At 43.7% G+C, this 26027-nt stretch overlaps 1 protein-coding gene across 1 annotated transcript in view; it reads left to right on the top strand.

The window, feature by feature from the left end:
• CRISPLD2 (cysteine rich secretory protein LCCL domain containing 2) overlaps window positions 1–24500 on the top strand; it is a 53348-nt gene extending 28848 nt beyond the window's left edge. The window contains exons 4-15 of the mRNA XM_035118260.2: window positions 894–1026; window positions 1172–1287; window positions 3159–3259; window positions 4341–4478; window positions 5153–5213; window positions 7199–7265; window positions 8552–8682; window positions 9897–9940; window positions 12614–12686; window positions 13628–13703; window positions 19081–19214; window positions 21769–24500. Coding sequence (XP_034974151.2) covers window positions 894–1026; window positions 1172–1287; window positions 3159–3259; window positions 4341–4478; window positions 5153–5213; window positions 7199–7265; window positions 8552–8682; window positions 9897–9940; window positions 12614–12686; window positions 13628–13703; window positions 19081–19214; window positions 21769–21823 — 1129 coding nt within the window. The 3' untranslated portion in view covers window positions 21824–24500. The remainder of the gene's footprint in view (window positions 1–893; window positions 1027–1171; window positions 1288–3158; window positions 3260–4340; window positions 4479–5152; window positions 5214–7198; window positions 7266–8551; window positions 8683–9896; window positions 9941–12613; window positions 12687–13627; window positions 13704–19080; window positions 19215–21768) is intronic.
• The last annotated feature ends 1527 nt before the right edge of the window (window positions 24501–26027 follow it).

The following is a 26027-nucleotide window of genomic DNA, read 5'->3' as shown; positions in this document are numbered from 1 at the left end:
GACCAGACTGGCCCTGGTCTGATCCAGCTGGGCTTTTCTTCTGTTATGGATTCTTGGCAGTGCAGGAAAGGTACTCTGCCATAAATACTCAAGAGAAGCAATGGTATTCTCTGTCCAATTAAGAACACAAGAAGAGCCTGTAGGACCAGGCCAATGGCCCATCTAGTCTAGCATCCTATTCTAACGGTAGCCACCCAGATGCCTGTGGGAAACCAGCAAGCAGGACCTGAGCAGAAGAGCTCTCATGCAACATCCAGCAACTAGTATTCAGAAGCATGAGTGCCTCCGACTGTGGAGGCAGAGCATAGCCATCATGGTTGGTAACCTTTGATTGCCTTCTCCACAAATTTGTCATCTCCTCTTTGAAAGCCTTCCAAGTTGGAGGCCACCACTGGTTCCTGTGGGAGCGAGTGCCATAGTTTAACTATGTGCTGCAGGAATAAAAAGTAAAGGACCCCTGACAGTTAAGTCCAGTTGCAGACGACTCCGGGGTTGTGGCGCTCATCTCACTTTACAGGCCGAGGGAGCCGGCATTTGTCCACAGACAGTTTTTCTGGGTCATGTGGCCAGCATGACTAAGTCGCTTCTGGCGCAACGGAACACCGAAACCAGAGCAGCACACGGAAATGCACTTTACCTTCCTGCCGGAGCAGTACCTATTTATCTACTTGCACTTTTTGGCGTGCATTCTAACTGCTAGGTTGGCAGGAGCTGGGACTGAACAATGGGAGCTCAGCCCGTCGCGGGGATTTGAACCACCAACCTTCTGATCGGCAAGCCCAAGAGGCTCAGTGGTTTAGACCACAGTGCCACCCTTGCTGCAGGAGTAGGCACTGCCTTTTATCTGCTCTGAATCTTCCACCAGAACTGGAACATATCTTTGTTTTCCTTAGGTATCGCTCTCCAGCTTTCCATGTCCAGTCTTGGTATGATGAAGTGAAAGATTATACCTATCCCTATCCCCACGAATGTAACCCCTGGTGTCCAGAGAGATGTTCAGGACCAATGTGCACCCACTACACACAGGTAAGGGAAATGGGACGGGGGCTTCTGTTGGAACTTGCTGCTTGTTGTTACAAGTCTGCCAGATGTGGGCAGATGTGAAAATGCTAGGAGACTGATCTTGTGTGGTGAGTGTTGACATCATTTGTGCCCTTGTGCCCATTTGCAGGTGGTCTGGGCAACGACAAATAAGGTTGGCTGTGCTGTGAATACCTGCAAAAGGATGGACGTGTGGGGTCAAATCTGGGAGAATGCTGTCTACCTGGTCTGCAACTACTCTCCTAAGTAAGGAATTGGGAATGGGGTTATACATTCATTTCTGTTCCCCTTTAAAAGGGAATCTAACAAATTTGGGTTTTCTGAAACAACATGTGAACTGCAGCACAGTGATCCTTTGAAATTTTCTGAATGTTGCAATGCAATTCTCCAGCCAAGTAATATGCACAAAAGGAGGGTAAAGACTGCATATATTAGTGAAAAATATATGTAAAAATGCAATTTTTGATTGGGTGCCAAAATGTGTACATTAAGCAAAATTTCCCACAAAGGTGTGCATATTAGGATAAATTCACAATGAGTGGGTGATGAATTTTCACGAGGACTTTTGTTTTCAAAAAGCTACCAACAGATGTGGATATGTGGAGAGCTGAATTTAAGGCTGGAAAGATGAGAACTTGATAGGTACTGATTCACCTGTCCCTATAACTGATGCAAGTTGAAGTAATTGCAGTTTTGTGCATATTTTGTCTCAGTTGGCATCAACTGGGCAGGCGATTTCCAACTGTCTTTCTGGTTATGAGGAATGCCAAAGCCCAATGGGTCATTGTTAGGGGCAGTGGCATTGCTGGTGACATAAAAGTCAGGGGATTGTATCCAATGTAATGCTAAGTTAAAGTCACTTAGTGGTATACTTACCTGCTTGCCCAATGTGTTGCACCAGCAGAACGTTGTTGTGCAAGCGGATAATCAGATTGCTGGTAACTTTGTTGCACAACAGATTGCACAATCCATTGCTAGTGCAACTGTTACATTCAATTTCTCTGTTGTACAATAGTTAAAGTCACCTGTCTGCTAGAGCAAGAGCCCTCATGCTTGCAAACACTGGAGAACACTGGAGACAGCCCCATAGTGTAAAGACCAATGTTGAACACCAGGCTGGGTTGAGGAAATGTAATCAGTTTTGGACCCCACCTGTGCTTCCATCACTTAAGAATATAAGAGGAGTCTGCTGGATTAGACCAAGAGCCCGCCTAGTTCAGCATCCTGTTATCACAGTGGCTGGCCTATGGGAAGCCTGCAAGCCAAACATGAGCACAACTGCACTCTGCTCACCTGTGATTCCCACCAACTGGTACCCAGAGACCCCTGACAGTGGATGTAGAACAGAGGCATTCTTAATCCAAACCTCGAACAGGCCCTCTTGTGGGCTTGTTTGTATCAAAATGGCAGCTCCTGCTCCTTTGAATGTTTTGAGAAGTGTGTTTCTGGACAGGCGTGGCTCAAATGTAGGCCTCTTGCCTCTCCTGAAGACAAATTTGGTGCTGAGTGATTTCTGCCCAGTAAGGATGAGTGGGTTAGCATGAAGGAAACATTGTGTGAGTCTGATGTTCCCAGACACTGGCAATTTGTCTGGCTCACACATCACAGCTAGTATTTTGGATCTCTTGGAAGACTCTTCGGAAGCTCTCCAGGACGGGGAATGGAACATGTTCCTGAGTGGGGAAGACCTGAACATCCGTGCTAAGTTCCTCCAGCCACCTGAATGTCTCTGGGAGGAAAGAAAAGGAGGCAGCCTTGACTAACTGCTTTGTGGAATTAGCGAGGGGGAGCAAAAGCCCGTCAGTGACTGGCTGGTTGTGAGGTATATAAAAAGGAAGCTGGACTTCTGGACTTGCTAGAGTGCTGCTCAGCTATACATTGTGGAAGGGAGTGATCTTTTTCCATATTTACAGTAATCTATCAATGAGTAAGTAAGTACAGTAGGGACATTCAGTTCTTCCATAGCGCCATGGTGCTTAGAGGCCTCAGGAGGGTAAAGATCCAGGCAACTGGCCTGGAACAGTCCAGTGAAGCAACTGCATATGTTAAGTGTGGAACAGAGGATGCTTGAGAGAGTGGGAATTAAGGAACTTTCAAAATGTGTGCTCACTTTTCAGAGGCAACTGGATCGGAGAAGCCCCGTATAAAAATGGCAGGCCGTGTTCTGAATGCCCGCCTAGCTATGGAGGAAGGTGTCAGAATAATCTCTGCTACAAAGGTAGGTGGTTAAGCGGTTTGCAAGATGTCAATAGAATTGGCATATGCTAATGCATCTGCACAGATGCAAATGCAGAGCTGTATTTCCCCCTTAAGGCTGTGAGCGAAGGGAGGGGGTTCTGTGTGCTTGCTCAGTGTGCTGTCCAGCTGCTTGCTGTTGATGGGTTAGCTTCAAGGCCCACCCACTCTCCCTTCCAACACAATAATGCTTCTGAATGCCAGTCACTGAGAGCCATGGATGAGGAGGCGGAGAGTGTGCTTGCGCTCAGGTTTCCCACAGGCATCAGGTTAGCCACTGTGAGAAGAGGATGCTGGACTAGATGGGCTGTATCAATGTTAGTCCTACTCAGACCCACTGAAATGATTGGACACAACCAACTTGGGCTCATCAATTTCAGTGGGTTTGCTTTGAGTAGAACTTTGCCGGTGGCAACACAATGGATGCCAGGGTTACTGATGTGCAGTGGGCTGGTTTCTATACCCAACTCTCATACCCCTCTCTAGTCCCCATCTCGGAAAGCATGAGTCACAATCAGAGATCCAGGGCACATTGCCAGCCAGGCAAAAATACTCCCAGAGGGTGCAAAGTGGGGCCAATAGAGATTGTGGCCTTGGAAGACTGGGTGTGCCTTGGGGACATCTCATGGGCTGGACAGAGAGGCCCAGAGGTCTCTTTTTGATGCCTGCCCCCAGGTATGAGTTCCCCTATGCCTGGGCTAATCAGATAGTAATTTCTATATTTGTACAGGTCTTGTTTGTTACTTAACTCCAGTCAAAGCCACACTGTAAATATAAAACACATGGCTTTCCCCAAAGAATCTTGGGATCTGTAGTGTACTCTCCACAGAGGTACTGTGGTGGTGTGGATGTGACCTTTAGAGGAGAGCAACCCACTTTTTCCTTCTGTTTGCTTTGCATTTTAAGCTTTCAAGCAGAAGTGAACTTCTGGGCAATGCAGCCAACTCCCCCCTAAGTAAATTATTGGGAGCAGTTGCTCCATCCCCTGCACCTCCACCGACTGCGCCACTGACCTAAAATATTAACAAGATGCTTTTTCTTTCAACCTGCTGGGGTGAAAAAAGATGACGGTTACGTCCAAAAACCCGAGACCGAAGAGACCAATGAAGTGGAGACGCCCCAGGTGTCAGACAGCAAACCTGTGTGGAAGCCCACAGCCGCAAAACCTGTGAAAGAAAAGCCAACCAATGTGTCTTACATGAGTAAGAGAGCATTACTTTCTCCTGCTCCTAAGTTTCAAGATGCTTTTGCTTTTTAAAAATAAAAATAAAAATAAACAAACCTGCAAGGGAATTTTGGGCCAACTGTAGCTTTTTAAAGATAAAGGTAAAGGGACCCCTGACCATTAGGTCCAGTCGTGACTGACTCTGGGGTTGCGGCGCTCATCTCGCATTATTGACCGAGGGAGCCAGCGTACAGCTTCCAGGTCATGTGGCCAGCATGACTGAGCCACTTCTGGCGAACCAGAGCAGCACACAGAAACACCGTTTACCTTCCCGCTGTAGCGGTTCCTGTTTATCTACTTGCACTTTGACGTGCTGTCGAACTGCTAGGTTGGCAGGAGCTGGGACCAAGCTCACCCCGTTGCGGGGATTCGAACCGCCGACCTTCTGATCGGCAAGCCCTAGGCTCTGTGGTTTAACCCACAGCGCCACCTGCTGTGCTTAAAGCTTCTACACCAGGGCTGGGGAAATTGTGGCCCTGCAGATCTTGTTGGACTCCAACACCCATCACCAGCGTAGCCAATGGTCATGGATGATGGGAGTTGTAGTCTAGCAACGGCTTGAAGGCTTCATCTACACAAGTGTGACCATGTGGATATCTGTTACAGTACTTGCCCTGCTGATGGTTCTATATTTTCTCTTCCCCCTGCCAGCACAAGTGATCAAGTGTGACACCAAAATGAGGGATAAATGCAAAGGATCGACATGTAACAGGTAATCACCTCCCCCCTCTCTTTCCTTTCCCCACCTTGCTGGGAAAACAGAGGCCTCACCCTTGGCAAACTTGCACTATATTTCCAAAGCAAAAGATGGGCTGTGCTCTGTTTGTTGTGACACGGATCCAGTGGCTGTGTAGAAGCCCCTTGTCTATGAAGCCAGCCTTTCAGGGCCCATTCATGTAAATGATGCAGCCAAATTCAGCCAAGATTAAGGGGCCCGCATTGCAAGTGCCTGCAATGTGTAACCCGCAGTTCCCAAAGTGCCCCACACTGTTTGGCTAATGTTGGCACTGACCTTTCAGCACTCTTGCTCCAGCAATGTTTACTTATCTCAGCTGGACCATCAATTGCCTCCACCCACCAAGCCTGCGTGTGATGGTTTTAGTTAGTACAGTTTATCACTTTGGGGTTTTTTGTGGGGAGGGGGGGCAGGGAGGAGAGAAGCACGCCGAATCCAAACCAAACATTGGACTTAAAGAGAGGGTTGTTTGAAAATGCAGAGTGGGGATGATGTTCCTTTTTTTTTTAATGCATTGCTCTTTTTTGTTATTGTTTCTCCTTAAAACGTGGGTAGTTCAGATGAGGTTAGTAAGGCTGAACAACATTTAATTTGCAAATCAGTGGAGCCTGAGTACTTGCTTTTGCAATGTAGCCCACACTCAGTCTAGATCTATATTTTCCCCCTGAAAAGTGCTTCTTGAAAAACTGGTTTCATTCCAAAAATAAAAACTCATTGCAGGTAGACCTTGCCATGTGTCCATTTGAAAACAGATATGGGCTGCCTCAGCAATTTCGGTGTGTGTGTTTCTCCACACCTGCCCAGTGATAGCTGGGCATATGCCAATATCACAGTGACTGCTTCCTTCTTCATTTACCTGGGGAAGGTGCAGGGAGGAAAAAGAGGAAAACCTAATCAAGGGGAAGGTTTTCAACTGTGTATCAAGTAATCACATCCACCCATGTGGACAGCAGGATGTAAGATCGATCTAGACTGAAAGCGGCATGTTGAGGACAAGCATGAATGAATAGAGATTGAGAGAAAACTACATTTTTGTGCTATAAAAGGTTTAGTGTGTACCAGGGTGGATTTGATTTAAATCAAATCGATTTAAAGCATGATTTAAATCACTAGCCAGTAAGACTTGATTTAAATAATATTTTTTTTTGCAGAAAGACTCATTCTTGCTGGTATAATCTTAATATTTACAACCAGATGAAGGTTTCATTTTTGGAATCATAAATCTTCAGAGTAGTTTTTACAGATATAACAAAAATTACTGATTTGGTTATACTATTAGAAATACAAAGACAGGTACAATTTCTGCTGTACTTTATTGGAAGGAGAAAAATAATCATTACCTTAACAACAATTTAAACAATTTATTTAACTAAAAAAATAACATTATAGCATATGTATCCATTTTTGTTAACTGATGCGGTTAAATTAATTTTTTTTAAAAAAAACTTAGACTGAGTTTTAGCACACGTGAAAACTTAAAACAAATCCTTATTTCCTGATGGATAGCCTTTGGACTATAAAGTAAATTAAATAGAAAACTATCTTTAGGAAGATTTTTTTCTCCAAAAGCATTTTATTTTAAAAATCCGATTTAAATCAAAATTTAAATAATAATAATAAATCCAAAATTTTGATTTTTTAAATAAAAAAACACATTGATTTTTATCTACCTTTATCCCTAATCAAGACCCACAAGTCAAAGCTGGTAACAGGTGCATATCCATACCTAACATGCATCGCACCCACAACATCACCCCATTTCAGGGGAAGTTTTTATTTGTTTGGGGTTCAAAGAAGGAAGAAAAATTAAGGGAGGGAGGAGGAACAAGAGAGAGAAAGAGAAGAATGGGAAATTCAGAATGTCTGATAAAAATAAAAAGTGGGTTCTCTGTATCAGGCTGGGTCTACGGATAGTTCCAAAAAGCTTGAAGACTAACTATTCTGATATTTTTTTTTGCTAGATACCTGTGTCCTGCTGGTTGCTTGAACAATAACGCAAAAGTGTTCGGAACCTTCACCTATGAAAGCGTAAGTATTAAAGTATCAAACAGAGAGATATTTGCAACTCCCAAGAAATGGAGGATAATGATGTGCCTTAGTGACCTGTGTGATGATAGAACCACCAAGCACACAATCACAGCCTTGTGTTCTGTGTAGGTGGCTTTCAGTTCAATAGGGCCACTCCCATCATACAGTGTTTAATTAATTAGTTTTTACCTGTAAAAATAAATAAATGCATGATGTCTGGCCTCCAAAACTGGGATGTCTGCAGAATGAAGAAGCTCCAGATTCTGCCGGAGCTCGAAATTCTGCTAGACACCATGCATCACGAGCTAGGCCTTACCCTGGCTCCATCCAGACAAATGCTGCTCCAGCTTACTCCTGATAGGTCACATTCCTCTTAGCTCCGTCTCTAATAACGCAAACATTTTATATAAGAAATGTATCACCCTTCAACATAAACTTCCAGGGCAATGTACAATTTAAAGACTATTATTGTAATAATAAAACTAAAATTAAAAGATCAGCAATAAAACCAAAGCACAGAAACAGTAGCATTCATTTAGTGATCAGCAGTTAAAATCAACAATTTTTACATTCCACCCCTTGAAGTCCAGATTTCCCTTGTACTCGTTCCAATCCGTGTGTGTGTGTGTGTGTGTTAGTATTTTGAAGATCAATGTTGTCAGCTATGCTCCATATTAATTGTGGCTTGTAGGCTATGAATGGCGAATGCCACTAGATCAATTCAGGATTTTGAGACAGAGCTGTGGGCATTATCAGTTACAAGATTGCTGCCATAGGGGCATGGCACAACACAAAACGGCTTTCAGATCTAAAAGAGCAGAAAAAAGGAGGCCACAAATGGATGCAATCATTGGAAAAAAGCATCTTCATCAATCACCACTACACTCACTCATAGAGAGAAACTCTTTCAGCCTTTCCTCTGTTCAGAACTAAAGGGAGGGAGGGTGTTCTGACATCTGATGACATGTGGGCATGTTTAAGGGGATGTATTCAATGTGGGAGAAGCTGAGCCAGAACAAACAGAAACTGAGCAGGAAGAGCAAACAGTCTCCCATACATTACAGACTTCTTTTTTTGGAGGGGGAGAATATTTATTGAGGCCTTTCCCAGGTGCTATAGGGGGGGTACTAGAGGGCACTGCGGCACCCAGGGGCACTGCATTGATGACCCCTGCTCTGGATTAATGACAAATTGCTAGCAAAAATGCAAGCTATTCATCAGCTAGGAAGAGTCTTACAAATAAACTCTTATCAACTGTCTTCTGTAAAAAATAATGTTCCTTGCAGTCATCCAGTATATGTCGGGCTGCCATCCATTCTGGGGTGCTGGATAACAGAGGAGGCTTGGTAGACATCACCAGGAAAGGCAGAGCAGATTTCTTTGTGAAGTCTTCAAGAAATGGCATCCAATCATCAAGGTAATGTACCAAGTGGAAAAATCTGAGCAGTAAGTATTCTGGGTGATGGTTTTGGTGGGATCAGATTTCATCTTGGGCCTGCTGCACTCACCAGTTGGTTTCTACATTTACTGAGCTGCCTGGAAGGCTCTGTAGTCAAGGGCATATGGACATCACAAGATCGATCGGACCAAAAGCCCATCTAGCCCAGGATAGTGTTTACCTACAATGGTCAGCCAGTTGACTCTGGGAAGCCTGCAAGTAGGGCTTGAAAGAAGTAGCCTTCTCTATATTCTGTTGCCCATGGGCAAATATTTGGAGGTATATTGCCACTGAATGTGGACGTTCTGCTTAGATCTGAAGGCTCGTAGCCTTATCCTCTCTGAATTTATTTAACTCCCCTTTAAAGTATCTAAGCAATTGAGGGTGAATTCCATTGTGTTTTCTGCAAAAAACTACTTCCATCTGCCCATCTGGAATGTCCTGATAGTCAGTTTCACAGGAAGATTTTGAGTTCCAGTCTTAAGAGAGAGGGAGTAAATCAGGATCTATAGAAGCAGGGCCGTCTCGAGCAGGTCGGGCGCTCCGGCGCCCCCGCCCTCGAAGCGTGCGGCTTTGCCGCGCAGAGCCCCCCCCCCCAATGCCAGCCACCGGGAGTGCACCTAGAGCCGGGCCTGTATAGAAGTGAAAGTCTAACTCCAGCTTCAGGAGTGATATGCTTTAAGGAAATGCTGAGTCATGGCTAAGTGTGTGACTTCCATTACTTTCTTATTGGTCCGTGCTCCCAGACTGGTCCCTTCTCCACCTATAATATGGAGTTCCTGACATACTATTCTTAATCTGAGAAACCTGACGTTTCAAACTTCACATCCAAACTCCTTTGGGGTAGCCAAATGATCGCAGAAAAATGGCCTGTTTTCTGCCTTTAACTGCAGTATAATTCAGAAAAATAAATAAATGCTGGTGAGCATTTTCATGGCATTAAATACACAAACACACACTCCTGCTAGTGGCTGCAGGTCAATTTGTAATACGCCCAGCAGCAGGGCTTGTTTAACAGTTACAAAATCTGGAATTTATGCATGCTTACTCTTTTATCCTGCCTACTTCCGATATCTAACAGATGCTGGTCCTCCTTCTATAATACTACATGGAGATTTGATTATTCAGTGCATGTCTTTTAGTCTGAAACAGCCAGTTAATACTTTTCATTTTCTGTCTTTTGCATTTCACAGTAAATTCAAACCTTCTAATTCCTTCACTGTTTCAAAAGTCACAGGTAAGTTTTCTGTATAGAGAGCCTGTAATAGCTGAGAAGATACCATGCCATTCAGGGGTTTGTTAGGCATGGAAAAGCTTCCTAGAACTGTACATTATACTAGAACTAGCCTTTTGGTTTACATCAAAGATGTGTGGGATGGGATCTGGCTGACAGGTCAGGCTGTTCTCTCGCCCACCGCTTGTGGGCCAGGTTTGACAGGTGGACTTGTGGGGGCAGAACAGGTGATCTTGCAGAGGGCTTGGCAAAGGCACTCTGCAAGACAGCACTCGAAAGACAGCTTCTCTTGATCCAACAATCAACTTATTGTCAGGTGTTGCTGAACCCATTTCAAAGCTCCACTCAAGAATGCCACTTGGTGGGTGATAGTTCCCTCACAGTGTTGTAGTCCCCAGAGTTCTCTGTGAAGAGGAACCAACTGTTAAACTAGGGTTGCCATATTTCTAAAAGGGAAAATGCAGGCACAAAGGTTGTTGAGCCCAGACACTGTTTCCTACTGCCATATTCCGGCTATGTCCAGGAAATTTCAGACGTATGGCAACCATAGCTGCCAAGTTTTCCCTTTTCTCATGAGGAAGCCTATTCAGCATAATGGAAAATCCCTTAAAAAAGGGATAACTTGGCAGCTATGATGGCAACCCTAGTTAAACCCCTCTTTGAATTGTAGCACAACGTGGGGACCAGGGGTGTTCCTATCAACTCGCAGCACCCTTCACAAACTACAGCTCCCAGAGTTCTTTGGGGGAAGCCATGGCTGTTTAAAGTACTATCATAGTGCTTTAAATGAATGCTGTGAAAGCAGCCACAATCTCTTCCATTATAATGATTTTTCTGATGGCATCTGGCTGTTATTCATCTCTAAAATGAGATTAAAAGTGACCTACATTGCAGAGGTGCTGTAATGACTTACAGAAAACATGGTGAAGAACATTATAAGTAAAAATTATTGTCTAGGTGAAATAATAATAATAATAATAATAATAATAATAATAATGAACATTGCTAGTTGCCTTGTCAATCTGTGACAAAAAACAGCAAGGGAGGTGCTTTCATAATTAAAAAAAAATATCAAATCCCGGTTTTGATTAGGTTGGTCCAAAATGTGTCCTGCAATTTACTTTGAACTGAAACAATCTCTTCCTGTTGGCTTCCCCGCCACCCCAGCCATCAAGATGTGTGTCTCTTTCATGTGCCTGTAAAAACAATATTCATAATTATGACAAGAGCAAAGCATGAAAACTCCAAAAAGAAAGAAAGAAAGAAAGAAAGAAAGAAAGAAAGAAAGAAAGAAAGAAAAAAGAACACACACAAACACTCAAAAGCTAACTTGGCATTGTCCTTAAACAGGCCCGTTTTCCATCCAGTTACAGTTCTGATCCAGGCTAAACACAGCTCTGTGTGTGTGTGTGTGTGTGTGTGTGTGTGCGCCAGACCCTTGTTCGCCTGACACTTTCAAAAGCGATGCCATCAAAAACCCTTTAAAGTTAGGATGCGACTTATAATCTGCCAGGAACAGTCTGCAGACCGGACAGGACACTTACAAGGAAGAATGAGGCCACTTAAAAAAGAGGGAAAAAACCTTGGATTCCTTCCCTCCTTTTAAATGAAGGAATCTTTTTTGCAGTTTAGCAGATCTCCAAGATAAAGACTCTCAAAAATGTCTCCTTTGTGTAAAACTCTTTGAAGAGAAGGGACTTGGATGTGCAGGGCTGGCATCTTCCAGCACTCTGCCTTCCAGCTGCTTCCAGGACCCTAACACCCGTTAAAGCACCAGCTGTCTTCCCTGGATGGCCCCTGAATTTTTCTTTGCTTCTGATCCTCAACAGTATCAGATATTTGGATTTAGCCGCCCTTTTAAATTTCCCACCATGCCCTTGAGTTTGTGTCACTCTGGGGCCACCAAGGGAAATGTAAAGGGTGGCTCGACCCGGCTGGTTCACAGCAGCCAAGACAGGTTAGCTGACAGAAGGGGTCCACCAGAGGACGCTTAATGGTCCTCCCTTACTAGTGATCCAGGGACGGCATGGGGTGTTTCATTTATCTCACTGACTGGCTAGCAGTTCCTGACATCAACAGAGGCTGCTTTCCAATCAGCAACTGCAAGGCTTTCAAGGGGATGACTGAGCCACGCAGGAGAAACTGCTCAGGATGGTCCAGTGCCGAGGGCCTTCTGGCGGTTCCCTCGTTGCGAGAAGCCAAGTTGCAGGGAACCAGGCAGAGGGCCTTCTCGGTGGTGGCGCCCGCCCTGTGGAATGCCCTCCCATCAGATGCCAAAGAGAAAAACAACTACCAGATTTTTAGAAGACACTTGAAGGCAGACCTGTTTAGGGAGGCTTTTAATGTTTAATAGATTATTTTATTTTATTTTTCTGTTGGAAGCCGCCCAGAGTGGCTGGGGAAACCCAGCCAGATGGGCAGGGTATAAATAATAATAATAATTTATTATTATTATTATTATTATTATTATTATTATTATTATTATTATTATTATTATTTCCTCTCTTGGCTTGATCCTGCTGCAGCAGCACCAGAGGACCCTTTGCCCAAAGACTTCTCACACCTGGAACTGGTCCTCTTAATATGCAATGGGTGGTGTGTGCATGGGGAGTCTGTCTCAAGTGCTTCCTTCCATCCCATGGACCTCACAACTTGACCTTATGTTTATTTCCACAGTGCAGACTCTGGATTGTTACACCACAGTAGCGGAGCTTTGCCAGTTCAAGAAGCCCGCCACTCATTGCCCAAGGTAAATGCTGGAGTTATACTTGGTGGGTATGAGTGGCCCAGGACTTCCCCCTGCATGAGTTCCTATTGCAATGAAAGGGAAATTCATTTGTTTCTTTTGCTCATATAAAGTATTTATATGCCGCACTCTTGCAAAACATCAGGGTGGTGTTCAGGAACGCAAAAACATTAAAAGCACTATGATTCAATCATAAAAATGAACAGCCACTCATAGGACATTCTTAACAATGGTATAAGGCTGTCATCTTAAAAAAAATATTCAAGAGACACTTGGAATTCAAAAGCAAGACTGGTGAAAGCAGAGAGAAGGCTGGGAAAATCCACAGCAAACAGCAGTAGCTGGTGGGATGGTTCTCTGGTGGGGACTGAGAGGTAAGTGAGTAGCAGGGGCTTTTCATTCAGCTCTGTGCAGTTCCTGGTTGACTAGCAGCTCCCAATGTGGTAACATCATCACAAGCTGCTAGCCAGTCAGTAGCCACAGTGTTTGGAAGGTGCTGACAGAGGCAATCCTGCCTCCCCGTTGCCTCTTCCCCATTTGGCCTAGTAACTGCAAAAAACAGTAGCTGGTGACTCCCAGGAGCGAATTCCTTCACCAGCTGACAATGACTCTTGGTTTGATCCAGCAAGGCTGTTCAAATGTATATATGTGCCAGGCAAATTTTGTAGGATGGTGGGAGACAGCATCTGGAGCTTCCTGCCTAAAAGCTCATTGTTGTAACATAAGGGGTAGTGAAGGTGGCTCTGGAGGGAAACAGCTATTCTCCTACAGTGCCTTCCAGATATTGCTGGGCCACAACTCTCTCTCATCATCCCTCACCATTGGCCAGGCTGTCTGTGGCTCACAGGAGGTGGAGTCCAAAAAATCTCCTAGGTGGAGTCCAAAAACTCATGGGCTGCCCATGGTGCAAGATGCTCATCTCAATGCATTCAATTGCCTTACAGGTCTTACTGTCCAGCTTACTGCAAAGATGAGCCATCCTACTGGGCACCGGTGTATGGCACCAACATTTATGCAGATGTAAGTAACCTTCTTTTCATCCTGCTTGGCAGAATGAGCTATACATGAACAGTGGAGCTGCTGTCGCATTTTCGGCTTCTGTAGTTTTATGAATGGCAGGGGTATATGCACCTTACACCAATTGTGCAGGGGAGCCCGGCTACGGGTGCTGTATATCACGTCCAGAGTGCAAGCCAGGCTGTGTCATTGAGAAATCTGAAGGCTCTCAAAGCAGTTTACCAATAAATAAATACAGAAGTGTGTGTGAACACAATGTGGAGCTAAGATGTTTTTTTTTTAGAAAAAAGCTTTATTTCATTTAAAAAAGACATACAAAAACATACAAAAGAAAACAGAACACAAAAATAAAAATACACATATTCAAATAATTTCCAACTAAATCATAATCATAATAAATCAAAATAACATCATACTCAAATCATAACTACATTAAATCATATCATAAATAAAATTAAATCATATTTAAATCATATATAAACCAAAATTTTAAATCATTCATACAACACTAAACAGAAAAGGACAGAAAAAAAGAAAAGAAAAGGATGTTGAGCTAAGATGTGGCTGCAAACCTGCTTTCCATGTGACAAAGGTAAGGTGGAGGCAGACTCATATTTTATAGGCACGTGACAGAATTTGTAGTTCACTGGCAGCCAGAGGATTACCCGAAGAGAATTCTCAGCATTTTGGGAAGCCTACGGTTCCCAGGATTTCTTGAGTAGGTGGACAAAAATCATGATATAGTCAATGTTAGAAGAGTGGCATCCAATTCCAGCTCAACGCTGTTACCAATGGTCATGCTGACTGGGCCTGAGAGGAGTTGTAGTTCAAAGCACCCAGAGGCCATTCATTTGGTGAAGGTTGGCATAGGGACATTACAGAGCAGGCCTATAATTCTTATGATTCTTTGAGCAGATAGAAAAACCATGAGATACTCTATACCAGAAGGTGAACATCATCTGCATGTCTACAGCACAGAGGCTTAACACACCAGGAGTTCTTAGGGCTCAGCAGAAGGAGCCAAAAACATTTATTCCCTGTTGAATTAGGGATGTGTTCAAGAACAACATCCATCTTGTTTGGAGACCAAATCTTTGCTCTCCAAAATTGTTGGCTGGCAACAGAGCCTGACAGTGTTTAATCAACGTGTGGGTTGGCAGTGGAATAAAGTTACTACTGCACAGCTAGAATGGTCCAAATTATTTGATGATTTTGTTCCTACTGTAGAGCTTCTTGAATGGCATTTTTTAAAAAGGAGAAAAACCCAAACAAAAACTTATGGTTGTATCTCTGAAAGGGATAAAGCTCATTTTGGATACCATGTGGCCTTAGTATAAGATCATTGTATGAACTGGTTTCTTTTAAACTCCTCTTTAGATCCAAGTTAGCACTCTTCTGCCAGATCTTCAGCAATGGGTTGAATGGAAGCATGGCTTCCCACCCTAATATGACTGCTCAACTGCCTTGGCTTTGGCAGTTATGAGTGGCGGACTTAATTGGATATAAGGTAGAAGCAGAGGGTGGAAGGGTCAGGGAAGGTTTGTGCTAAAGAAATATGCGCCAGTGTGCATAGTTATCACTTGATGCCTACAGGATGAACTGATGATTGCACATAGTTTGGTCATGGCCTCATTCTGCCTAATGGGAGGGTTGGCCTTGGGATTTCCATTGCACTTCCAACACATAAAGACTGGCACTCGGATGGTTGAATATCTCTCTCTCTCTCTCTCTCTCTCTCTCTCTCTCTCTCTCTCTCTCTCTCTCTCTCTCTCTCTCTCTCATAAAGAATGAATAATAGTACTAATTTACTTGAATTCTTTTTTAGACAGCCTTTCATTAATAAACTAAAAGTGGTTTACAATAACTAGAAAAATAGGACAGAATCTACACATACAGAACCAAGAATTGTTAAAACAAGTATCAAAGCCCAGGGAACACATGGGCAAGAAGACTTGTTTTCAATAACGATTGGAAATTCATCTGGTTGACATACCCCCTAACTGTCCCGTTTTAAGTGGGACATCCCCAAATCACGGGACGCGGGTGGTGCTGTGGGTTAAACCACAGAGCCTAGGGCTTGCCGATTGGAAGGTCGGCGGTTCGAATCCCCATGACGGGGTGAGCTCCCGTTGCTCAGTCCCAGCTCCTGCCAACCTAGCACTTCGAAAGCACGTCAAAGTTCAAGTAGATAAATAGGTACCGCTACAGCGGGAAGGTAAATGGCGTTTCCGTTCACTGCTCTGCTTTGCCAGAAGCAGCTTTGTCATGCTGGCCACATGACCTGGAAGCTGTACGCCGGCTCCCTCGGCCAATAACGTGAGATGAGCGCCGCAACCTCAGAGTCGGTCACGACTGGACCTAATGGTCAGGGGTCCCTTTACCTTTACCCCAAATCACAGAAGCCAACTCCAACTTCTGTTTGCATCCTAGAATGTCCCAGTTTTTGGTCCAGCACTCTGGTGCGAGTCCTCATGTCAGATTGCCGGAGCAAAATAAGTTTACTCTGGCGCGAGTCAGCAAGGATGCGCCAAAGTGCCGAACGTCCAGTGCCCAGTCACAACCCTGCTGACAAGTGCCAGAGTGTCAGAATGGAAGAGACACCCTTCCTGATGTCCTGATTTTGGCGGATGAAAATGTTGGAGGTTATGAGTTCATGGCACAGGGCTATAGGGAAGTAGAAACCAGTCTTTGCAGAGGACCTTGGACTTGAAGAATCTTTCCCCTCTGCACCCCCATAAAGACTGAAGCTTTTTTTGGTCCCCCCTCCCCCTGAGACCTGTTTGGTGTGCTTTCCTCCATGGGGATAAAGAACACTTAATTCTGGCCTGTGTGACTTGAATGAAGAAAAAAAAACAGCTCACATTTTCCCCATAGAAACCAGCATGCTATTTTAGCTGGCTCAGGACTGAGGCCTTGGGAAAGGTATGTTTGCAGGGAAAGAGGTCACGGTAGCTCTGGAAACGCTCTTGAGAGCTCGAGGAGCCAGAGTGCTTGTAATCAGTGGCAAAATAATGAGACCACAAATGTGCCAGAGGCGCACTCCAGGCTTGGATGAACTAAGGAAGCAAACAGTCGAAAGTAGTGAAAGCTTATCATCAAAGCCAGATGGCCCATCAAAACCCTGCATAAAAGTGGTTTCCTAAGTTGAAATGCCATTCTGCCACCCTGCAGAGAGCAAGGGATGGTGCTCAGCTGTTTCTAAAAGAGACCAAGGGGGAAGGGGAAGAAACAGGAAAGAAAACCATATTGAAATACAAACTTCCAACAGCCATGGGTGGGCAGAATGTAGAGTGGGATCTCCCGGTAGCAAGGGTTTCTGATTCCCGATTGTTTGACAATAGTGACAATGCCAAGGCTCTCCAGTCCACTGAACAAGCAGGTTGCTGAAATTAATACCTTGGGGGGGCATGGGGACAGGAGCAGATTTATATTCTATTATTCACTCATAAAGTTGACAGTGACTTTAAAAAATAGTAAAATGCAACACAGCAGACAGCAGTTTTTTGTGTGTGTGGCATTGTGTATTGCAAACAAAGAGAAAATGCAACCTCCCCCCAAAAAAGATTTAAAAGGAGACATATTTGCATAAAAATTGCATGCAGACTTAGAATTAATGGGCTGTATGCTTGATTGTATGTCTCCCTGCTATGTACAAGGCTGGAACAAAGAAAGTCAAAAGCTCTCTGTTCCTTTCTAGTGAACTTATATGCAGCTTTTGTTCACTAAGCTCAGTAAAGTGTTATCAGGATTTCTTCTCTCTCTAGCCTCCATTTCTGTTGGTTAAGTGATTTTGCTGATACGGTGCACACTGGGTTATTGTTCCTCCCACAGCACTGTGCCAAAAAATTCTCAGTTTTCCCCCCATTCTCCATCAATTTATAAGTAAAGAAGTTCCATTTGAAAATTATCAAATGCATGGTGTGGATGCATTGGCCATCGTTCTATATTATAATTGCTGTTTTTTAAGGAAGGGAGGAAATTCCTTCCTGTGTTGGGGCTTATCCTCTTAAACAGTTTTGCAACTTGAAGATAAGAAACTCTTGCTGGGAGCAAGCGAAAGGCAACACCAGGGGGTAAGGGGGTGGAAGGGGTGTGCCTTGACCACACCGGAGGTGAATTTCGGAAGGCAGAACAGCCCAGAAATGAAGGCTTTGGAAAGAACTGTTGGAAAGGGAGGCTTCCGTAGTGCATAGCTGCAGAATAATAGCCTGTCTGACTTCCTCGAGGGCAGGGTGATTTTATTTTTTTTAATGTCCCGGTTTTAGATGCTTTGTGGCTGCATACTCAGGCAAATTCGAAGCATATATGCTTCAGCTGTGTTCCTCCACTCTCCTTGACCATATATAGAAGCCCCCAAATCAAGCTGGCAATCGGAATGGGCAGAGCTGCCAGCACAGAGGCAGTGATAAATGTTAAAAGGGATGAAAGAGAACCTGCCTTTTATGGCTTGGGTGGGAGAGGAGGAGGGGAGACCATGATCTCCAACGTGTGTGTGTGTGTGTGTGTGTGTGTGTGTGTGTGTGTGTGTGTGTGTGTAAAAGAGAGCTCTGCACATATTATAAGCCAACAGCATACATTCCTTTTTGTACCTGTAATATGACAACAGTTGGACTTCATGAAGAATAAATGGTGTTATTTTCAGCCCTTGATTCAAGATGCTGCACTGGAGAGAGAGAGAGAGAGAGAGAGAGAGAGAGAGAGAGAGAGAGAGGGAGAGGGAGAGAGGGAGAGAGCGTTTTAGCTCTTTGTTCCTCTGTAGCTGCCTATCCACAAATCCTCTTGAATCCAAAGACTGGCATTCCCTTCAGCGTCTGTGTTCCATGCTATTTCCCTCTTTCCCAAATAGCTTTTAAGATGCAGTGATCCATCAATGGTTGTTGCGATTCTCTAGAGTTAGGCTTGACATTTTGGTAAACTTTAATCATCAAAAACTTTATTGCACTAGCCAAAGGCCATGGCATCATTCACAAAGGAAACAAAAAGAAAAACAACAATAACCACAACAACCATAAAAACAAGGTAAACTTTAATGTGATCTGGAATTGACCTGGTATAAAGGTATACATGGGCCTGTATTTTTTAAAATTTTTTAAAATTAATGCTGCTTTTTGAAAGGCACCAGGGAGGACATTGCTGTCACGGTTGACGATGAGGGAATTGAGGATTAATTTTGGACCAGGATGCTGAGTGTTGGGGCTGGTGTTGAATGCCCTGTGCCCTCAGTCCTGGCACAGGCCAAGTGATAACAAAATGATATTGTGGAACTGTGTTTGTGTGAATAATGTCCCAGCTAGTATGCCACATGGGTTGAGTTCCATGCGATGCCTCTGAGCCTCTGGGCCCCTTTGCAAATAACTGTGGTTGTTCTATGACCTTTCAGAATTCCAGTATCTGCAAAGCAGCTGTGCATGCAGGGGTCATTGGGGACAATGCTGGTGGGTACGTGGACGTGATGCCCGTGGAGAAGAAGAAATCCTACAGTGGCTCTTTGAAGAATGGGATCCAATCTGCAAGGTAAGGCAGTCACCCCTCTCCTGACTGGGCTCTTTATGAAATGGTTCTTCTGTTGTCTTCCTTGTTCTGCAACCTAAGAACTGAAGAAGAGCCCTGCTGGATCAGAGCACAGGTCTATCTCACCCAGCTTTCCCCTTCCTACAGTGGCCAGTCAGGTGCCTACAGGACATCCACAAGCAGGAAACAATAGCAATTCTCACATTTGTTCCACACAATTGCTACTCAGAGAGAGAGAGAGCATATGAGCATGTGGACTCCATAGGGCCACCATGACTAGTAGATCATAGACTGATAGATCATAGAGTTGGAAGGGACCCTGAGGACCATCTAGTCCAACCCCCAGGCATTGCAGGAATATGCAGCTGTTCCATACAGGACATCTTGCCATTATCAGCACCACTGGCGAGACTTTTCCTCTATGAGTTTGTCTGTTCCTCAACATCTGATTTACTGAGCAGCACCACATCTTTTGACAACAAATTCCATAAATCTGTGATGGCTGTGTGACGAAGTATTCAATAAGGAATTGATTCACAGTATTGTTCTTGAGAGTGATCAGTGGGGTTAAAGAAAGTTGGTGTTCAGGCATGTTCCATGTTCCTGCTTTGTCTGAGAAGAGAACCAGAAAGAGCAAATAATTACAGAAATTTAGAGGGATTCATCACCTTGTTCTGATATTTCCTTTTACAATAGTGACGGTCCTTTGGCATGGAAGCTGCCTCATGCTCTGAAAGACCACTGGCACAACCAGCTCAGTATTATCTAGTCATACTGGCTGTGTTTCTCCAGGGTTCCCAGTGGGATTCTTTCCTAGACTTACCTGAAAACAGAAGGGATTGAACCTGGGACCTTCTGCTTGCAAAACATGGCCTTTACCATTGAGCTGTAGCCTGTCCCTGGTGATCCTCAGATGTTTGGGGAGAGGTGTCACCTGGAAGAGCATCTTCTTTGCAAGCAGAAGGTCCCAGGTTCAATCCACAGGATCTCCAGCGATGACTGCGAGAGACCCCTGCCCGAAATCCTTGAAAGCAGCTGCCAGTCAGTCTGGACAACACTGAGCTGGATGGACCAATGGTCTGACTTTGTATGTTCTTATGTTGTTGGACTCTACTCCCATCAGCCTAAGCCAGTGCAGCCAATAGTCAAGGATGATGGGTGTTGTAGTCCAATGTTATCTGAAGAGCCACAAGTTCCCCATCCTTGTTCAAGGGAACGCAAGTGATGTCCCTCCTCCCCATTAGTAGAATCTCACTTCTAGAAAGCATATAACAAGGCAGTAAAACACTGGCTGGCTTTTCTAATTGGTTTTTTTTCTTTTTCTTTACACTGACCCTGTAGAATGCTAAGCACATCTCTATGAGTTAGTTTGTGGGGAGGCCCCTAGATCTCATATGACATCAAGCAGCCAGGCATCATTCCTGCCTTAGATCCCATGGGGGTTTCTGGGAAAGTACATCTTGGATAGCTCCCTCTGTGCTCTTCTCAGTCCTGCGTAAGCTTCACTATGTTGCTCCCTCAGGAGGAAAAGGCTTTTGGGAATATCCCAAGATAGCTCACACTGGGACTTCTGTAAAAGCCAAAACTCCCAGGGTTGTGACTGGTTCCAAGACTGTTGCTTTTTTCTCCCTTTGATGGAAGCGAAAAGGGAGGGCGAGTCAGCAAGGCAACTTTTGAATACTCTGAGCATGGTGAGGAAGAACGGTGTCTCTGTGAAGGGAATAGGGGGTCTCCTTGCAACTCTCAACACCCTTAACAAACTACAGTTCCCAGGGTAATTTGGGGGAAGCCGTGACTATTAAAGTGGTATAACAGTGTTTTAAATGTATGGTGTGGATGGGGCCTCAGTCAGCCAACCATGTTTCTACTGTTTGGAGCCAAGGGTCATTTTCCATATAAATCATTAAAAAAATCCACTGGGGATGTGGATGGGAGGAAGTAGCCTACCTAGTAAAGCAAGCAACCCTATAAATAACAAATTTGTTTGCATCAGCCAGCCGCCATCTCAATTTTGAAATAGGTTTCAGGGTTTCAAATGTAGAATAAAATCCCCATTGCCTTTAAATGAGTTTGAACAGAGGAATTAGCAAAGGAACATTGACTGCTATGCCCCACCGCCAACCAAAAGAGCCAAGCTTTTCAGACAGGGCCTGCTGAGTTTCCTTTGAATCTTATCTCCTCTCTTGCAGCCATTGGAGAGTCTCCTGAGATTCCCCCCCAGTCTTTTCAGGGCGGGGGAATTCATATAAAGAATTTCCTATTGGCTGTGAGATGGCGGGCGGGCGGGCGGGGAGGACTGGACAAAAGTGTAGAGGGTAAATGGCTTCTTGGTCATCATAGATAAGACCAGAATATCCCTACTTAGAAGCTGTTCAGAAGACCAGATGCTGGAGATGTGGTCCCCAGGAGGCTTCCTATGAAGAAAATATTACTTTATGCAATTTTCCAACTATTTAAAACATTCAAAAGAAGATGTAGGGGCTTCCCCCCCCCACTCCTGTAATGGAAAAACTGCTTATGCCTTCCCTTTGTCTTATTTCTGATTCTGTATTTCCAGCTTAAAGCCACAGACAGAAGGAAACGCCTTCCGAATCTTTGCCGTGAAGCAATAAATTTGTAAGAAACGGAACCCCGTCTGTTGGGAGGAGGATGCGGTGCTATTCCTAAGCAATGGGAAGCCCACACATGATGGTGGTCGGTCCTGGCATGTAGTACGACGAAGCCCTCTTGGTCAAAACTCTTTCAGGGACGACAAAGACTGCTGCCGGAATCACATTCTGACTTAACTATCCACATCCCATTGGTGTCAGCTCAGTGTTTATTATTATTAATATTACTTTCAAACATTTAGGGTCAGGTTTTGAGAGTGGAGTGTTCAACACCTTATTCTCTGGTGCACAGCTTAGATTGCTCAAAGGCAAGAGTTTTGCACTTCATGGAATGAACCTACCGCTTAAGGGTGAACGTTAGCTTGAATAACTATGGAGGCCTTGCTATGTGTGTGATAGTTTGTGTGTGTGATTGGGTGTGTTGAAGAGAGAGAGAGAGAGAGAGAGAGAGAGAGAGAGAGAGAGAGAGAGAGAGAGAGAGAGAGAGAGAGAGAGAGAGAGAGAGAGAATCCAAGTCTCCCTGGATTCTTTTCTTGGGTTAACAACAGGTCCATTAAATGCAGTGCTGAAACAACATGTGGTAGACTGTTCTGTGGATAGTGCAAAAGACACACCTAGCTGTCAGAAAAACAAAGCTGCCTTTCAAAAGAGCACCACCTCCATAAACCGGGAATTTCTCTCAAACAAAGGGAAAAAATGTGGAATAGCTGGGTTTGCTGGCCAAACAATTGCAGGAAGTTAGGAAGGTTAGGGGTGTTAAAAATAAATGAAGGAACTAGAACCCCTGTCCAGGCACATTTCGATTGGTAGTACGTTAGACAGCATTGTTTTATTTACAATTACCTACAATTTATTTTATTCAGCAGAGCTGGTCATATCTTAATTATGCAGTGATCTCTAGAAGTTGATCTTTATTTTGTTAGAAACTTACAGAGCGTTTGCTTTGCCCCTGTTTTTGTACAGATGTGGGGCTTTATTTTATTATTATTATTTTTATATATATAATGTATGTTGGGGTTAACCACAACATATATATTAGAGAACTAATAGATCTGGTTTGTTTCCTTGTATTCAGTAAGTATATATTTAGATCCCATGCAGATCCCAACTGTCTCCATGATGAATGGAGTTGTAACATTCACCCAGCTATTTTAAGGGTTGGATTTTAATCATTTATCATTCTCACACCCCCACACCCCATTTAAAACCTTTTAAAATCAAGCCCAATCCACAGTTGTGATCCAAAGAGCTTGCTTTTGTCTGCCTGCTGGGAATTTGGACAGTTCCTCTAAGATCCAGGCTCTGAGTGTCATAGAGCGCTTGGAAAGTTGTTTTTATTTTATTTTAAGGAATTCATTCCAGTTCCGGTTTATTCCCTGCAAAGAGGAACAAATTCCATTCTGATTCAATTAACAAATTTATAATAATTCATAATTCCTTCATGTAGTGCTATGTGTTATTCTTTTCCTCTATCTCTCTAGACATCAGAATTTTAAAAGCTGCTCTGGAGAGGTATAAAATAGAAGAAAACATCAAAACACACACACAGTGCAATGTGAAAAAAAACTAATTCACATTTGGTTCACCTGGAAATTATAGGAACTGCTTTCTGGTGTAGCTCAGAAAGAGCTGAATTAATTCAGTGAAGTAGTTCATTTCGAGCACTAATGTGATCACTTATGTAACCAAAATGGCACCATCCATATATAACAAAAGTATCAGTGGATCTGGAGGAAATCCCAAAGTCTGCATAGGTTCAACATATCTTTAGGTTAAAAAAAAAGGAGAAAAGAGGCAATGAGAGCTGGTCATGCTCAATTGCCATGGAATGCTGACTAAGCAGTGGGTGGGTCAGAAAACATGGGCGAGGGGAAATGGAATGGAGCAGTAGAAATCTTGAACAGTGTCCCACGCCACAACATTTTATTGCAGGACTCTCTAAATATTGGCATCTCATCTCATGCCATATCACATTCTGCCAAAGATTATAAACTGAACATTTACTTTCTATTTATTTAGAGTGAATCTTTATAGTAAGCAATAGTTGTTTTCTTTGCTTTTTTAAAAATAGTGATGCAGATGATTAGATAAGTGCCCTGGATGAACTTTGGGGTCCTGGACTTCAAGGAATGCTTGCCAGCCATGGTGCTAAAGTGGTGCTAATTAGAGATAAACAGAATTGCATCCCACCCCCATATCTGCTCCAGGAATTGTCCCCAATAAACTGATTTAATATTCCAAAAAGTCTTTTGAACAAAGGAAGGGGGGATGTAATACACAGACATTGTCATTTTATCCAACATATACCAGCGGGCACATTCAGATATAGAACAACTACAACAAAGAATAGCCTTTCCATTCCTGGGTTCATGATTGCCTATTTTGGATGCCTGATCTGCATAGATCTCTTCTCTGTAGGCAGCAAGGGCCTGCAGGGTTGGTTTTTTGTATATTTGCTTTTTTCTATGAAAAATGATGTATTTTTTACTATTTCCTTTGTAAAAATATGTTCGCTGTAAATGACTTTGTTTTAGCTTTGCATGGTCTCCTCGATGGGTTTAGGATTTCAGACTGATTCTCTAGCACCACAGCAAAGTATCTCTACAGCAAAACAGACTGATTTCCGGCTGTTTTGGTTTATGACATTTGTAGAAATAAAACTCTTGAGAATTAAATGAGACCATTTAGCACAGAGCTTGTTTGTTTCGCATCTTGTCTTGTTGGGTTTGTTTCAAGGCTTTTGCAGAATTGTCACACAGAACAAAATTAACTCATCTGAATTCAGTTCTCCAGGCCCCTCAGTCTTGCCTTCACTGCCTCTTTTTTGTGCTTTCCTTGAGAGTTTTTGTCATGCTGGAATATGTCCTTTAATTCTAATGACAACCCTTGCTTGCCTGGATGCAGGGTACAGAGGGGAGTGTGAGTGTGAGTGTGTAAACTAGCCTACCGTATAAAAGGAACATTTCCATGTGTTGCTCCACCCAATTTTGCCTCTGGCCCCACCCACCCCTGGTATGTGCCCCACCCTCCAAGTTCGCCCAGAATGAAATCCGGCTGTCAGTCTGAAGAAAAGTTTCTCCTTCCTGACATAGAGTATTCTTATCTATTCACTTTGGGAGGGCAACAGGGCATATATACTTGTGATTCAAATTCCAAGGAGGGTTTCCTCGCAGTTAATAAATGAACACACACACACACATTCAGGCAGGTAGTGAGTGAGCTGTGACAATCTCCTCTTCAAGATACAGAAACATGTAGCATAGCAAGGATGTTTTGGACTAATGGAGCCTAAAGTATCTTGTTGTTTTGTAGCAATTGATAAGACTGAGCCACACTGTCATTGACACTTATAGCCAACTTTGCTCTGTCTGGTCAAGTGAGAAATGAATATTCATTTGTTTTGATCATAAGAGCCCCACGTCATCTGAAAGTTTTATGTAGTCCAATAGGAAACAAAGCTACCCCAACAAAAATGTATCACCTTAGTTCAGGTGGCTGGGGCTGATGGGGAATTGTAGTTCAAAACATCGGATTAGCAAAGGTTTCTCTGGCTGTTTATTTCCTAGCTCCAGTGTCCTAACATGAACTCCTTATTATTTCCGGATCTTCCAGATTTATAGATTGCCTTGTTTATATCAAGTGGCAAGCTTGCCAACATATATATATGTGGTCCGTTTTCAGAATGTAGCATTCAGCTATGGCAGAATTGCTGGCAAAGCTTTCCCTTTGCACCCCTTGCTTTGCTCGGTGATCCAGACTTTAAAATTAGCACCAGGAGAAACTCACAGAGAGGTTTGTGCATGCCTGTTCTTAGGGATGCAGTGTTTAGAAATGGGGTCTCCTGCAAAGAGCCAGCAGCCGAAATATAAACAGCAACCCAGGAGGATGGTGCAGGGAAGTGTTCCCTGACTGTCACAGAAAAGGGCTTCCTTCAGGACTCTCAGTAGGCAGGCTGGTCAAAGTTTATAAAAAGAGCATCCTTCAGCAAACATTTGATCCTCAAAGCCAAATATTAGCAATTCATAAATTGAGAATCTAAATATGAGTCATTTTCCCATAACCAGCCATTTGAAAAAGAAATGTTGCATGAAAAAGTAAGAAGAGGCCTGTTTGATTAGGATGAAGGCCCAATTAAGGGAACACGCACACCATGTATTTTAAACACTATGATACCTTTTAAAAAAGTCATGGCTTCCCTCAAACAATA

The sequence above is a fragment of the Zootoca vivipara genome, chromosome 6 (genome assembly GCF_963506605.1).
Source record: "Zootoca vivipara chromosome 6, rZooViv1.1, whole genome shotgun sequence".
NCBI lineage: Eukaryota > Metazoa > Chordata > Lepidosauria > Squamata > Lacertidae > Zootoca > Zootoca vivipara.
Note: the sequence above shows the minus strand (reverse complement) of the source record. Positions and strands in the feature narration are given on the sequence as shown.